We start from the raw sequence: 15911 nt of genomic DNA, 5'->3' as shown, positions 1-15911 counted from the left end.
ATCATTAATAATTTATTAAACATCATATTAATAATAAGAACAAACAATCATATTACAACTTGCATTTAAAACACTTTAAACATATATGCAAAAATAACTTAAACATGGTCGAATCAATTCAAAAATATCATGAACAACACTTGAATAAATGAATCAATGCTTAAGATGAAGAGGTGAGAGATATTCTCAATGAGTTTTACCTCTCTATCAAATTGAGTAATATAAATTCAAGAGATGATTGCAACTAGTTTCTGTCTTTTTTTCTTGATTTGAACAGATTCCAGTAGCCCATTCCAAGCAATTTTTTTTTATTTTCTTTTTCACAATATCTTCTTTCTTTCTCTCTCTCTCTCTCTCTTTTTCTTTTTTTATACTATTTGATTGGTTTTCTCTCAATGTTTCTTCTCTTTTTCATGGCCTTTTCTCACCTTTCCAGTCCTTTTTAAGCTTCAAAAGACACCCTTTCTATAGCCTTAAAAGGTAGGTGGTTATGAAACCATTTATGGGTCTGAAGGTGGTTTTTCAAAACTAGATCATATGAGATGTTTTTTCTCATTTTGCCTATGATCTATTAGGGGACCACCCTCCTCTCTCTGTTTTTGCCTATGATCTATTAGGGGACCACCCTCCTTTCTCTCTTTTTTATTTTTTTTTTGTTTTCCCTCTTCCTATATGTCTAACAAACTCTTGGAACTTCTAGAAAAAGTTGGGAAGTTTATAGCTGAAACTTGATTGAAAATAGCTGATTAGAGGTGCACCTTCCATAAATTAATCGTGGCAAATACTAGGATCAAATCATGCTTTATTTGGTGGCATGTCGCCTTCCCACCATCAATCCAAAGTTAGGTGGAACACTATTAAATTTTATTAAACCGGACAAGGTTGCCTTGAGACAAGATGTTGAGGGCTTTCATGTGGCAAGTGAGGCCAAAACATCAAAAAAAGGTCGACATAGCCTTGTATAGGGGAAGCTCTTTTGTCAAATGGTGGTCACTGTTCATCCAACGGTGGCTGGAGTTATCTTGATTATTACTTAGAAGAGTGATTCACGATCAACCAAAATAGAAAAACCCTGACCAAAACAATGTTGTTTTCTTTAAACCCTTAAAATTAGGGTTTTATTAATTAGGATTAGGCAATCTCTAATTTAGTCTCTAGTCTTTTAATTTAAGCTTAAATGTCTTCAATTGAGATAAAATTGATTAATTTTATGCAATTAAACCCCTGTTGAACATCAATTAAGACCTTTTAAGTCTGGTATCTTTTACAAAGATGTCATTGGTTTTCAATTTGTTCAATTTAGCCCCTCAATTAAGCTTTAATCTTTGATTTTCTTCAATTTAGTCTATGACAAAATTTGATATAACCCCCAAAATTGGGTGTCTTTTACAGAAAGGTCCATGGTCTTTAATTTCACCTTTAATTGACCCCTGAACTTTGATTTTGTAGCAATTTCACTCCTGATTTCATTTGATTATGCTTGTAAAAAATAAATTGGCCCTTTAAAATTTTAATTTTCTTAATTAAGCCCAAATTAGGCTTCCAAACTCAATTTTTCATCAATTAAATCTTTAATAAAATTAATTTGACCTATTAAAAGTTTAATTAAGTCATTTCATTTAATTAATTTTTTTAATTTTGACCTAAATTTATTTTAAACTTAATTAAGTCTTTAATTAGCCCCATTATTAAATCAAATAAACCTATTAAAAATGTAATTAAGTCCTTAGCTTTATTTTTTATGCAAATTTATCCAATATTCACTTAAATTAGCCTTAAATTTGTATTGTCTTTCACTTATTCACTTAATTAGCCTTAAATTTGTATTGTCTTTCACATTTATGTCTTTCAAGGGTGCAATTGGGTTTCCAATATTTTCAAAGATCCAGTTTGGTCCTTTCATCTTTCATTTATGTATTTAGATCCCTTTTCAGCTTGTTCTTGCCAACTAAGTCATTTTTCCTCTTACATCTATTTTTTTTAAAGTTCTTTTTTTTTTAATTTTTTATAAAATAAAATGATAATTTTAAGGAACCCAAATCATGTTATGAAACCTAAAATTAACATAATTTAAATCAAATTTCCCAGATCTCCCAATATTTCCCACCATGGCTAGTCACTCTAGAGTTCCCATTACCATAATTAGTTTTCAATTACTCAATTTCCCCGAAACATAACAATCATGTCTTACTCATCATAATTAAATTTACAAACATTCCCATATGTTCTCAAACACTTAATGTGAATTTAACTAGCTCATTCTTTACATAAACATTTACATAACTTTTCCAAAACATAATAGTCATGGTTCACACATCAAAAACCAATTTACAATGATTATAATCAATTTAAGCATCCCTAACATCATTAAGACATCAAAATATACATAATTCTACCATTTTTATACTTTCATTTCCCCACAATTTACTCACATAACCAATACTAAAAAAATTATTTTACATAAATTTCCATCAAAATTATACACATTAACATCATCATACCAATCAAGTTTAAGCATCATAAAATTATTCAAAACACCAAAAATCCACCAAATTTAGCCAAATTTCAGAATTCCAACATATAAAAAAAATAATGAAACTCTTAGCAATCCACAATAGAATGTCCAACACCAACATCAAGCATTCCTTAACATCATTAAAACAACACAACCTACCAAATTTAGTTACATTTTCAAATCCTCAAAATCCCTATAAATGGCTAACCACTAATTATCTAAGTTTTTATAATTGGTTTTCTATTTTTTTTCTTCAATTTGTTACTTATAATACCATTCCCACGTTAAACCACCAAAGGATTAACCAAAACAATCCTTTTTAATTTCAACATAGAAAATTTGTATCCTAATATTTTTTCAAAATATCATCATCCATAATCAAACACACGAAAAACCAATACCACCCCTTTTATAATCACATTTAAACACATAAATCATCACAAAACCACAAACAAACCCAAAACAAGCTAAATCAAAGCTTTTTTTTTTTTAATTCCCCTAATTTTCAAAACTAACAATTTGGCCATTCATAGTAAAACCTTATAATTGACCAAAATTCCTTCAATTTGATTACAAACTTATCATCACATCATAAGCTAACAAAGAGCCATTGAAATTATCATTTAAAAAAAAATAAAGCATAAACCCTAACAAATTCAAATTTAAAAATTTTCATTTCCTTGCTTAAACTAATAAAATTTGTTGCAATTAAAGTTGTTACCTTTCATGACCAACTCAATTTAATGAGTTTTAATGGACAATTCTTTAAAAATTTTATTTCTCCTCCAATGAAGTGTCTTCTCTTTCTAGCTTCCAAACCTCCAATATCTCTCTCACACTCTCTCCCTAAAGTTGACTAATATGGATTTGATTTTTAAGTGAAAAAACCCTTAAACTAAAGTCTTCATGGCATATAATTCAAGAAAGAAAGGAAGAAAACAAGAAATGAATAAATTTTCAAGTTCCCCTTCCTACAATGGCTGGTTGTTATTTAAAAGGGAGGATTTGTTTCTCCATAGTTATGATAATGCCACTCACTTATGTCTTATGAGTATTCCGATGATATTTTTTACGTATAATTTTTTTATATATTTCATTTAAGTTTCAAGCTAACTTACCTGAAAATTTTTATCACTAGACATAATAAAACTTCTCTAAATTTTATTATCCACGCTGTTAAGTGAGAGTTTACACCGATTGTCGATATTGTTTGCGCATAAATTCATACTTTAATTCATTCAGGGTTTTACTCCAATTCACCGAGAATTTTCACCATTAATCATGGAAATTTTATTATTTTGTAGTTGGGATTTAAGCGATTTATCATGAGGTTTATTTGTTTTCTGTTAATTACCCAACCAGCATTACTTTTCAAATACCAAATTATTACTTTATTTCATCCAAGATTTTTAAACTAATTTACTATGAACTTTCACGCCTAATCATAATAATATTTTTTTATTTTAGTATATAACCCTTTTTTTTTTGTTAAATATTACATTATTTAACACTAATTTACGAATTTTAGGTCGGGTTTATAGGTGCCCTCAAATCCACAAGTCTAGATTCACATTTTAAAAACCTTTTTTTTTTTTTTGGAAAATCATATAGTTGTGTATTAATCAATTCTGTTACACACCGTAGAATTACAATGTCGAGGATAATGCCCAATGGCAGAATTCATTCATTCATTCAATATGGTTTGATCTAAGGATAATAAAACAATTAATATGCAAAGTAAAAAAAATGAAATTCAAAGTTGGAAAAATTATGGTAGCCATACAAATATTTTACGTGTAATGAAAAATTACACAATTCTATTGCCCACTCAGCAACACCCAAGAATAATGCATAGTGATGGTATTCATTTATTTTTTATTGATTTATGAACAACAAAAACAATTAATATGTAACCCAAAAAACTCTTGTGATAGAAAAAATATGGTAGCTTGAAAATATTTTACACACAACAAGAAATAAAATCGTGTATTAAAACATTTTATTACCCATTTGGCAACATAGTAGTATAGTGGTATTTATTTATCTTGAATTGATTTATGGATAACAAAATAGTTAATTCGCAACATAGAAAAAGCAAAAGAAATTACTCCTCTTTTTTGAAAAAAAAAAATAACTCATTTTTATTATTTATTTACTTTCTTATTTAAGCTTTCCTTATCTTATATTATCTTCCATTATTTCCTTTAATTTTTATTTCTGATTTTTTTTTTAATCCTTCCTATCTTCTAAACTTTGAGTTACTTGGAGAGACTTTGATGTTTATTTAGATATTCCTTTTTTTTATTTATTACTTATAATGTCACTTATTATTCTTTTTTTTTATCAAATTCATCACTTCAAAATATAAAGAAGATAAGTGAAAGGAATCGAAAAAATAGTTGTAAATTGGCTGAATTGCATCACAAATATAGTTTTTGAAATTTTTATATTTTGAAGTTTTTTTTTCTGAAAATATATTAAAAAGATGATGGTCAAAGATAGGTTATTGCAATATATTTCGATGCTATATAACACATAACCATGCTAACTTCTAGTATATCATATTAAGTTTCAAGCTAACTTACCTGAAAATTTTCATCTAAATTCATATCATATTTTAATATTTAATAATTTTTATTTAATCATATAATTAAACTACTATTAATTTTTATCTTTTAGGGAAACGAGTATTTCTTACAGTGGCATAATGCAAAAAGTATTATTTCAGTTTCTAACAAAAGTTCAAAATAATAAGTATAAATTTAGTGATTATTATTTCCAATAGTTCTTTGCTACCTAATATCTATTAAACATAGAAAATCAAGGAAAGTTATTAACTATAAGTTTTCAAATTTTATATGAATTATTCATAATTTAAAAAGTATTGAATAGAATAACTAGTAAACCTATATATTGTTTTGTAGATAATTCAAAACAATGCATTAAATATTTTTAAAAATGTACTTTAACATTGTTGAAGTAAGAAAACAGTCTTTAATTAATTAAATACCAGCATGTAATATGTGCATTGATGAGTTAAAAAACTCCAAAAACTGATTAAAAGATAAAATAAAAAAATAATTGAATAAATCGAATCAAGAAAAAAATTCAATTAACCAACTAAAAAAACCTAAAAAAATTCTGGTCTAGATTAGTTTTAATTTTAAAAAACTAAAGCTGATTGAGCATGATTGAACTAAACCGGTTCACCCAGCACTTAACTTACTTTAAAAACAAGTATAAATAATAATATTTCTTCTGACTCTATGGGTATGTTTGTAAATGAGGTGCAAACCATGTTCCCTCAAATTTTGAATTTTGTTTTTGCTAAAAATTATTTTTTTTATGTTTTCAGATCGTTTTGACATCCTGATATAAAAAATTATTTTTAAAAAATAAAAAAAAATATTATTTTGATACATTTGTAAGCGAAAAATAGTTTAAACCGCAAATGGTGTAAACCGCGTTCCCTCAAATTTTGAATTTTTTTTGTGCTAAAAATTATTTTTTTTATGTTTTCAGATCGTTTTGACATCCTGATATAAAAAATTATTTTTAAAAAATAAAAAAAATATTATTTTGATACATTTGTAAGGGAAAAATACTTTAAACCGCAAATGGTGTAAACCGCGTTCCCTCAAATTTTGAATTTTTTTTTTGCTAAAAATTATTTTTTTATGTTTTCAGATCGTTTTGACATCCTGATATAAAAAATTATTTTTAAAAAATAAAAAAAATATTATTTTAATACATTTATAAGCAAAAAATACTTTAAACCACAACTACTATTACAATCTCAAACACACCCTAATAAAACCAATCACACATCCCCACAAGCAACCGAACCTCTCCAAACATTTCCTTCATCGATTCCTATTCTAACCCTAAATCAAAACCAAAAACAACCCCGTAAACTCTCTCTTTCTCATCTGTAAAATATGATAGGGGAAGCAAAACTCTTAGTGAGAAGTTTTGGTTAATGAAACTGTATGGTTTTGCTTGTATTTTTTAATATAAACCAAATTGAGTCGAACCATATAATAAGTTTGAAGTATTCAATGCTTATTGATTTTTTTTAATTTGATTTGATTCTTATTTTAAAAAGAGTAATTGGGTTATTTTTAAGAGTAAAAACTAAACTGAACCGGGAATGTTAACGTAGACTTCATCGAGTTCGGATATTTGATCACGTGGAGTGTTTATCATCACCGACTAACGATATTCCCTTTATCCATATCTTAATGTAATGCATGCCTTAGATTTCCAAGTACGGAAATTTCTCAAGAAAAAGGAATTGCATCGTCGACATTTGTGTGCGCAGACCACAAAAACTGATGCGGGTTTCAAATGGGCCATTATTCTTATCCAGGAGGGTTCTTCTGCGGCGTACGAGAACTTTCAGAGGTGTCATAAATCATAATCTTAACAGAGAGACCACGAAGGTAAAGTCACTGTCTTTCCACATGTTTTAAGCCATGATTTGTGCATGTGTTTTTTTTTTTTGAATTAATTTTGTTTGATTCTTACTTCTTTTATGTGTGTTAGATTCGTCCCTTAAGCTTTTGGCTGGTAAAAGTTGGACTACGAGTTGATTAGAACAATAGTTTCTTTGATTTTTAAGTTTGAACCAATGCAATAAATTTATGTTCTTCTTACTTGAGTTGAGAGATTATGAATCATGGGAAACCATTTAGTTTTTGATATAAATTTAAGGATTGTAGGTAAGCTATTCATATAAATCAAGTGATGAAATCTTATTAAAGAAGGTTTTGTTAAATCTGTAATTTAGATTATAAACTTTACTTAGTTTAATAATTTTTTTAAATTTATTTTTAATTAATTATATAATAACAAAATAAATATATATAAAATCATGCATGAGTTAAATATTGTAATATTTATTTAAGATGAAAATCGTTATATTTACTAAAACGAAACATAAAGAAAAATTACAAAAAAAAATTAAAGAAAAAAAATTGACAAGAAAATCATATGTCAAGCTATTTCCCCTTAATTATTTGGAGTCAGTTTGATCAAATGTTGTGGGGATCTGACATGTTTCTTCACGACTCAAACAATGAGTGTTACGTTTTGTTTGTTCCTTTTTGGAATAACCTTCGCCATAAGATATTATCAGTGCTTCTGTTTTCGACAGATTGGCCGAGGAGGATAAATTAGTTTTAATAACAAGAAAAGCAATGGGAGACAAAAACTGGAGACAGTCAAAGAAGAAGAACGTAAGAGTAGAAAATACAAAGTATTAATTCCATCTATGGCAAATATAGTAAGCCTTTCTAAACCTATTCTAGAAGTATTTGGCAAGAACATGCGAGACTTGATTCTGCGGACGTATTTATTTACGAGGCTGTGATCCTCTCGAAGAGGACAAGCCTGTTATCGGCCAATCTTGAGCTGTAAGCAGATCTCTTGTACTCGAACCATGTAAATTCTCTGTACAAGCTTTCTTCTCCTTCCATGAGCGAGGGCAGTGGAGCTATTTTCTCTTTCAAAGGTGGCCCACCAAAATAAATCATTGAAACCCTAGCTTTTATACTGTTGGCCAAGACTCTGTGCCTTACACTTTTAAACCGCCCATTAGTCATAACCTGCACAGCCACCAACCGAACCAAGATTACTTCATTTATTAGTCACATTCAATGTATGGAAGCAAGCACGAAGATTAGAAGTTTCGTTCTCTTCTAGCTGACTTTGACTATACAAAGGAAAGTGCAACCAATCCTTCGGTAAGGGGCTAAGCTAAGCGTGCACGTAGGAAGCTTTGCTCTTGAAGTCACTCGACATATTCCATACACCTCGGAACTCAAATCATGTATATTCCTCAAATGGGAGGGATTTGGACTCTTGGAGCTAGTCTATCACGCCTTCTATGTCTATCACGCTTTCTATGAGGAGGAGATTAGAGCTTTGACAAAACTGGCCAGTGGAGTTCATCATTGAGTGATGGGTTGACAGCCACCACTAAGTTTTTCTACTGATTTTGTATTTTCTTTTTACTGTGTTGAGAAGAGCAGCAGTTTAGATGTGTACCTGTAAGGAGTCGCCAACATTGATGAAAAATGAGCTCGGGTCAGGTGGGACTGAAATCCAGCTTCCATCATTAAGAGAGATTTGCAGGCCAGAAGTGTTGTTGGATCTTAACACAGAAATGATCTGTGGGTCTGTGTGCTCTCCAAATCCAATAATGTTGTGGTCTTTCAATGCTTGAATCTCTGGACATGGAGGGTAGTGATTTAGCCTAAAAACAGAGTCACTCTGTTCATCCATCAAAAGTTTACTAAACACATTTCTTTGTTGAAGTTTTAGACCATCAGCCATCATTTCAAGAATCTCGCATGCCATTTTCTTCACAGCTGATACATAATCATTCAAGGCACGCCTGAAACATCGAAGCCAAAAGCAGAGTTTAACCCAAAATAAAAATAAAAGGACCATGATCACAACTTTTCTATGCTTCTCTGGATAAAATTCAAAAAAATTGATTGATTTGTCAGAGTTTCACACCGAAACTTTTCTGGGTTGTCACCAAATACTGAAGAGAGTCTCTGAGAAATTGATTCTTGATTAGTGGTCAAGAGAAGGTATTCTACCCAACCCACATCACCGTTTTGTCCAATGCTTTTCTTACCATAGCCAAAGGGATTAGGAGGGCTTGCTTTTTCTTTCTCAGAAAGCGGTAATGAGAAGAACTTGACAGCTTCGGATTCCAGCTTCGAAATGAATTCCAAAGGCACGCCATGGTTGACTACCTTGAAAAATCCAAATTCCTCACATGCCTTAACCAGGAGGTGCTTGGAGTCGGGTTTTGAGAGGTCAATTAGAGGGATTCCAGAAAAGAACGTGGTGGGTTTGATGTTTCTTATAAACGAGAACTGTTGAAGTGCTGGCTTGGGCACGAGCACCATGGTTGTTGTTGTTGTCTGCAGGGGGAAAGAAGACAGAGAGATAGAGAGAGCTCGGTTGAGTTGATGGAATGAAATGTATTATTGGCTTTGAACTGAGAGGCAGACGGTTAAATGGCTTTTGGTTTTTCTTTGTATTTATAGGAGTGCATTTGAGAGAGAGAGAGAGAGAACAAAGTTTAAAAGAAATGAAAGGAAGTAAAATAACCTTTTACATTTCCTTGCCGGTGCTCAAATATTCAACCATGCTACTCATAATATACACAAATACACACAAAACCATGCTGCTCTAAGGTCCTTTTTTTTTCATTTTGTTAAAAAAAAATAGAAATCATGTAAATGGTGGGAACATCATAATCTTTCAAAACAGAAAACTAGTCACCAATCACCACCTCCCACTAGAAATAATAACTATAATCTTATTCTCCTAGCATAAATATAGCAAGCTTTATCGCATTAAAAAGAGATTTATAACATCAAAAAGATTATTTGATTTGTATGGCGATGATATTTCAAAATTCAACATCCTTAGAAATAATAATTTTCTGAATGTTTGGATAGAGAATAATTATATGTTCATGATAATATTTTATTTTTTAAAATTCAAGAAGTTAATGATCAGTGATAAAAGACTTAACACCTAAAAAAACTATCTTTTTTGGTGGGATTTAAAGACTCTCCAATGATAAAATTAATAACTTTTAATAAGAAATTGTAATAAATAAGAGAATGAGTTAAAATGTATGATAAACGCACTTTAAAAATAAAATTATGAATAGAGAGTATAAAAAATGTTTTTTACCTGATAATAAGGGATAAATATCTCATACACAAGATTGATGAAGAATAAATATTTCTTATATAATATTAATGAGGGGTTGATACCCCTTACATAATATTAATTATTGATGAAAATATTGTAAGCTTTTAGAAGATTTTTATACACCTAAACACCTAAGGATATGGAAAGATGATATAGGAAGAGGATCATTTTATGTTAAAAGAAGTAAAAATAAACAATAAATTCTCATAACCCAACATGGGGCCTAAAAAGATTATCAACTCAAAAAAGTATTTGAACTTAGAAGATTTCAAATTCAAGGATGATGAGTCTGATCTTAATGCATAGCTAAACCTCATCGTGTTGGTTTTGGCATCTTGGCACACCTACATACCTACATATATTTAGGCTTAGTGCATTGTTGAACTCAAAGGTATTGAGCCTGACATCTTACTAAACCAACGAGTATTTGGGCTCAGCACGTAGTATAATTCAAAGGTGTTGGGTTTGGAATCTTGTCAAACTCATATATATTTAGGTTTAACATATAATTGAACCCAAGAATGTCGGGTCTAGCGTCTTACTTTACCTAAATGTATCTAGGCTTAATACGTAGCTAAACATAAAGGTGTTGGGTCTGATATTGTGCTAGATCTACAAGCATTTAGGCTCAACGTGTAATTAAACCTAAGGATGTTAGGTTTGCATTTTGCCAGACTCATATGTATTTTGGTTGAGTGCATAGCTTAATCTAAGGGTGTTAGGTCTAGAATTTTGCTAGATCTTTAAGCACTTAACTCAACACATAGCCAAACCTAAGGGTAATGAGTCTAGCAATTTTCTAGACCTATATATACTTAGATTTAACATGTAACTGAACTCAATATTGTTGAGTCTGTATCTTATTAGACCTATATATACTTGGGATCAATACATAGCTAAACCCAAAAGTGTTGGGTTCGATATCTTGATAGACTTCCATGTATTTGGGCTTAGCGCATGGCTGAACCCAAAAGTGTTGAGACTGACTTCTTGCTAGAACATAATTGGGCTCAGTGTGTAACTGAATCCAAAAGTAATGGATTTAACATCTTACTAGACTCACATGCACTTATACTCAATGGGTAGCTGACCTAAAGATAATGGGTCTAGAATCATGCGAGACCTATATGCACTTGAGCTTAATGCGTAGCTAAATTAAATGGTGTTTGGGTTTGGTATCTTTTTAAATCCATATGTTCTTAGGCTTAGCGTGTGACTAAACCTAATGAAGGGCTTAAAAGCAAGTTAGACCCATGTTATCTAGGCTTTTTTTTTACCAAGCTTTGGTATATTAGGTTATTACCCTGTCTTTGGCCTTTTTAATTTATTAGTACTTAAAAGTGCATTTTTATCAAGGTTTTATATCATCATTTTGCACTTAAAGTATCAATAACTCTTTAACTAAAGCATGTTTTATAATAACATATCTAATAATATAAAATACCTTTAATTTATGATAAATGTTCATCTTAAATACAGGCCTATCGTATAAATGAAAGGATTAATTGATGAGTTTAAGAACTAAAATTGAAAGGACAAAGAGATAACCAAACTTAGAAAAGAGATGTTGGTGCAGTCCAAATCAGAACACTGTTTGGTAATTGGGTCATATCTGGAGCTGTAGATCTCAGATTTAGGTCTACTTTATATAGATGGAAAGGTAAGACATAGGCCTATAACCTTCATTAAAGCCCAAGAATTAAAAAGTTAGGAGTTGGCTTCTAGTAGGACTTTTAGGTAACAACTAGGTGATAATCACTTTTGTTAAATAAAGTACTGGGTTTTTGAAACATATACACACAATAACAACTGTAAATTTGCTTTAAAACTTGGTTGTCACAAACCACAAGTCATTCAAATATCTTTTCTCTAATGATAACCAAATGAATTACTAATAAAAAAATCTTTTAAACCTTTCTAGAAAAGAGAGATTGATATACCTTCAAGTGATAACTCTTTTCTTTTGTGTTTTAGGAGTTTATATATTGTACTTTACTCACCTTTTCATCAGTTATCATGGGAAATAAAAGACAAAATATTAATTTATAGAGAGACTTAAAAACCCTATAAATAACAAATATTAATTTGCCCTTTAAATAATATCATATATATTATTTTAGGCTAATTTTAGAAATTTATTCAATCAAGTTCTAATGTGATTGTTTTTAGGTTTAGAATTGTAATTCCCTATATGAATTATATTCTAGTTCTTAATTTCTAAAATTTATTTGTAATTAAGTCACACTTGATTAATTATCTTATTTTAATTTCTAACAAGTGGTTCTTATATGTGTAACTCATTAGATTCTCTAACAAGTTGACCTAAATATAAATTACAATTCTAAATAAAAAAAGATTAGATAAATTAAATAAATTAATTTATTATCAATTCAACAATTAATTGATTTATATTTGAATATCAAGTACAATATCTAACAAACTATCATAATCCTCTATACTAGAAAAGTCATAAATAGTTTGACTTAACCTTTTAGTGATTAGCTTTCTAGTGTAATTATTATCTTTACATCAATAATGTTATAATTTAGATATTATAATACAAAATGTGTCTACTATTTCAAATCATACTTGCTCTTAACAATATAATAATTGATTATTTGAATAAGATTTAAAACTCTTTTCAAATCTCATTCCACCACGTGCAAGGACTTATAATTAATACCATTTGAGAACATATGAAATATTTTCTTTAATTCACTAAGAGTGATAAATCATTTAATGATTATTTAAATACCTTCATATAGTTTATGTTATACCCAATATTTATATATTTGTTAACCTTGATTAGGAAAACGTGTAGTAGGATTAAATATGACATTTTCTATATAAGATAACTTAGTTATTTAAAGTATAAAGATCACTTCCATAACCGTCACGTTAGTATTTCTATAAATACATATGATATCTTCATATAAAATTCTTATATAAGTTAGTTCAGTGTACATGCTATCTAACAAGCACCTACATATTAGTTTCAAGTATACCTCATACCTCAATTTATTAGAACAATTGCTTCATTTCATAAAGGAAATAACATAATAAGTACTAGTATCACTAATTTTAATTAATGTACAGTTTAATAGAGCATTGACTATGAATATTTAGGAATAATGCTTTGATGCAATATGAAATCTCATAATTATAACAACTTTATAATTTCATTTGCATAGCATTTTTGTCCGAATAACTTTATTCTTACTCTAGATTCATTAATTGAACATTTAATGAATATTAAATAAAAATAAGCCTCTCTATATATATATGAATAAAGTTAATGTTATGTGTTACCAGCTGATTAGCTATTGACATATACACTAGCAATCACCCACTTGCACTAAAATCAATCACTCATGTATCAAATACCATATCGTTATACTTGATGATAATTGTTTTATTATGATGATGTCCTAGTAAGAGGATCTGCAATATTCTTTTTCGTCAGTACTCACTCTATCTTTATATTTTTCCTTTTTATGATTCTCTAATCAAATATAATTGTTTAAGTACATCTTTGAATCATTAATATGAACTTGGTTCTTTTGTTTGTGCATTTTACTGTTACAACAATACAAGGCTACTAGATCAATAATGCTACGAACCATACATAATTCAGTGCTAAACTTCTTAATCCAAATAACCTATATTGTCTCCTTAAACACAGATGTATGCACAACTTTACTTGAGTAATCTACTTTAATCTCTTATTTGGAATTCTTCCAACTTACAACACCATTAGAATAGAATATAATCATATTGGATTTTTTATTTTCAATATTTTATTGAAAACTAACAGCCAAATAACCATGAACTACTACTTTATCTCCTCTGTTATAACCAATGTTGGCCCATTCATTTTTAATTTAATTTTACGAGGTTTAAAATGAAAAATAAAAAGATCAGAGATTTATTTCAATGAAAAGTGTGATTTGTCAACTTCCGCAGAATCTAGAGATTACAATGTGTTTTTGTCATTCTATCCTTATCTTTAAGATAATAATAGTTATCAGCTTTTGAATTTGATTCTTAGTCAAATTAAAACTTCAAATAAAAGAATAAGTTTGATTAAAATTTTATTTCTCACACACAACGGGACAAGCACTATAAATACAAATCTTAGTGCATACGAAAAGGGGGATAAGAGGCCTTCAAGAAAGGAGACATTACAGAAGAAAAATACAAGAAACTCTAAAGGGGGAGAAAAAAAAGGGAAAGAAAAGAAAAAAAAACAAGAAACGGTTCTCCAATCATCTTAGTCTCTCCCTCAACCCTTTTCTTTTTTTCTTTTTTTCCCTCTTTCCTAGCCTCTAGATCTTCATAGAGAAGAGCTCCCCTAGTTAGCCTTTTTTTTTCCCTGGCTTCTAGGAACCCAGACAAGAGAAGAACCCCCATCTCCTCTATTCAGACCTCCATCACCATTGACTTGACTAGGGAAGACATAGAAAAACAGAAATAGAAGGGGAAGCAGTAGTAGTCAGGCAACCCTCTATCATCATCATCTTCATCTTTGTTTTCTAATAATAGCACAAGCAACATCATAGGAAAGAAATACTAGGAAAGACACAAAAAAAACAAAAACAAAGGTGGAAGCAGCAGCAATCGGGCATCCCTTCATCACCACCATCATCATCATTGCCTTTACTCTGCAGCTGCAGTCAGGCATCCCTCTATCACCATCATCATTATCTTCACCTTTACTTCACAGATGCACCATCCCCAACAGCTCTCCATATTGTAAACATCCAGCAGTCCTTCATTGAAGCAGTTGCACTGATCTCAGCAACACTAGAAGCCATCATCCTCAAACGCGACAACCTTTTACCCCATCGTTTTTGTTCTCACTAGCGTAGCATCTTCAACAAACCTAACACTACAAGCTTCCCTTTGACAGCAGCAGCATGCCACTCCAGGATAGCCACACCATAGAGAACAGCAAGGGTTATTTTCAACCATGAGTAGTTACTCGATTGTCACCATCATCTTCGCTCGCACTCTACGGTTGCACCAGATTCGTTTTGTATTGTTACAAAAATAGATTTATAAAAAATAAAGAGGCAAAGGAAAAATGAAGAGAAGGAAATACTAGTGGAGAACAAGACACAAAAGAGGAGGAGAAAATAACCGGCCAGTTTTCCTCCACCAGCATTTCTATGACTAGCAGCAGGTAAGTCTTCTCTTCCCTGTCTTTGCAAATATAAGTTGCTTTTCTCACTGTGCATGCAAATTGAATTACCCTATCGCTATTCAATATATGCGTTAATTATCTATGCATACAAGCAACACTGAATAGCCGAGTTACTAGCGGCCTGGTCGGATCCAACCCAATTCGTACAGCTGGGTTAAAAACATGAAAGGAAGAATTAAAAAGGAAAAAAGAGAGCAAATTCTTAGTAATTTTAGACAAAACCAGCAATGCAACTTGCCTCAGGTAGGATGTTTAAGGGGTGATAGCATCTTTCCTTTTACATAATCAGTCCCATACTATAAAATCTCTTTCGACCAATTAGGGTTCCTAGTGACCATAATACTAGGTAGCGACTCCTTGAACAATATTTTTTTCCCTTAAAAGAACAAGATACTAGATATTTGTTCTTTTTCCATATCGAGAGAATTTTTAACGGGCCCCCGCGATGTC

The 15911-nt window shown here is 30.3% G+C and overlaps 1 protein-coding gene across 1 annotated transcript; it reads right to left on the bottom strand.

Annotated features, from left to right (window-relative positions):
* Nucleotides 1–7755: 7755 nt before the first annotated feature.
* On the bottom strand, nt 7756–9623 carry LOC105139977 (gibberellin 2-beta-dioxygenase 1-like). Its single transcript, XM_011046634.1, has 3 exons — nt 9038–9623; nt 8564–8912; nt 7756–8121 (listed from the first exon to the last, which is right to left on the bottom strand). The coding sequence occupies exons 1-3, from the start codon at nt 9436–9438 to the stop codon at nt 7873–7875; spliced, it is 999 nt and encodes a 332-aa protein (XP_011044936.1). The 5' UTR covers nt 9439–9623; the 3' UTR covers nt 7756–7872.
* Nucleotides 9624–15911: the final 6288 nt, after the last annotated feature.

This window comes from Populus euphratica, unplaced genomic scaffold (genome assembly GCF_000495115.2).
Source record: "Populus euphratica unplaced genomic scaffold, PopEup_1.0 scaffold113.1, whole genome shotgun sequence".
NCBI lineage: Eukaryota > Viridiplantae > Streptophyta > Magnoliopsida > Malpighiales > Salicaceae > Populus > Populus euphratica.
Note: the sequence above shows the minus strand (reverse complement) of the source record. Positions and strands in the feature narration are given on the sequence as shown.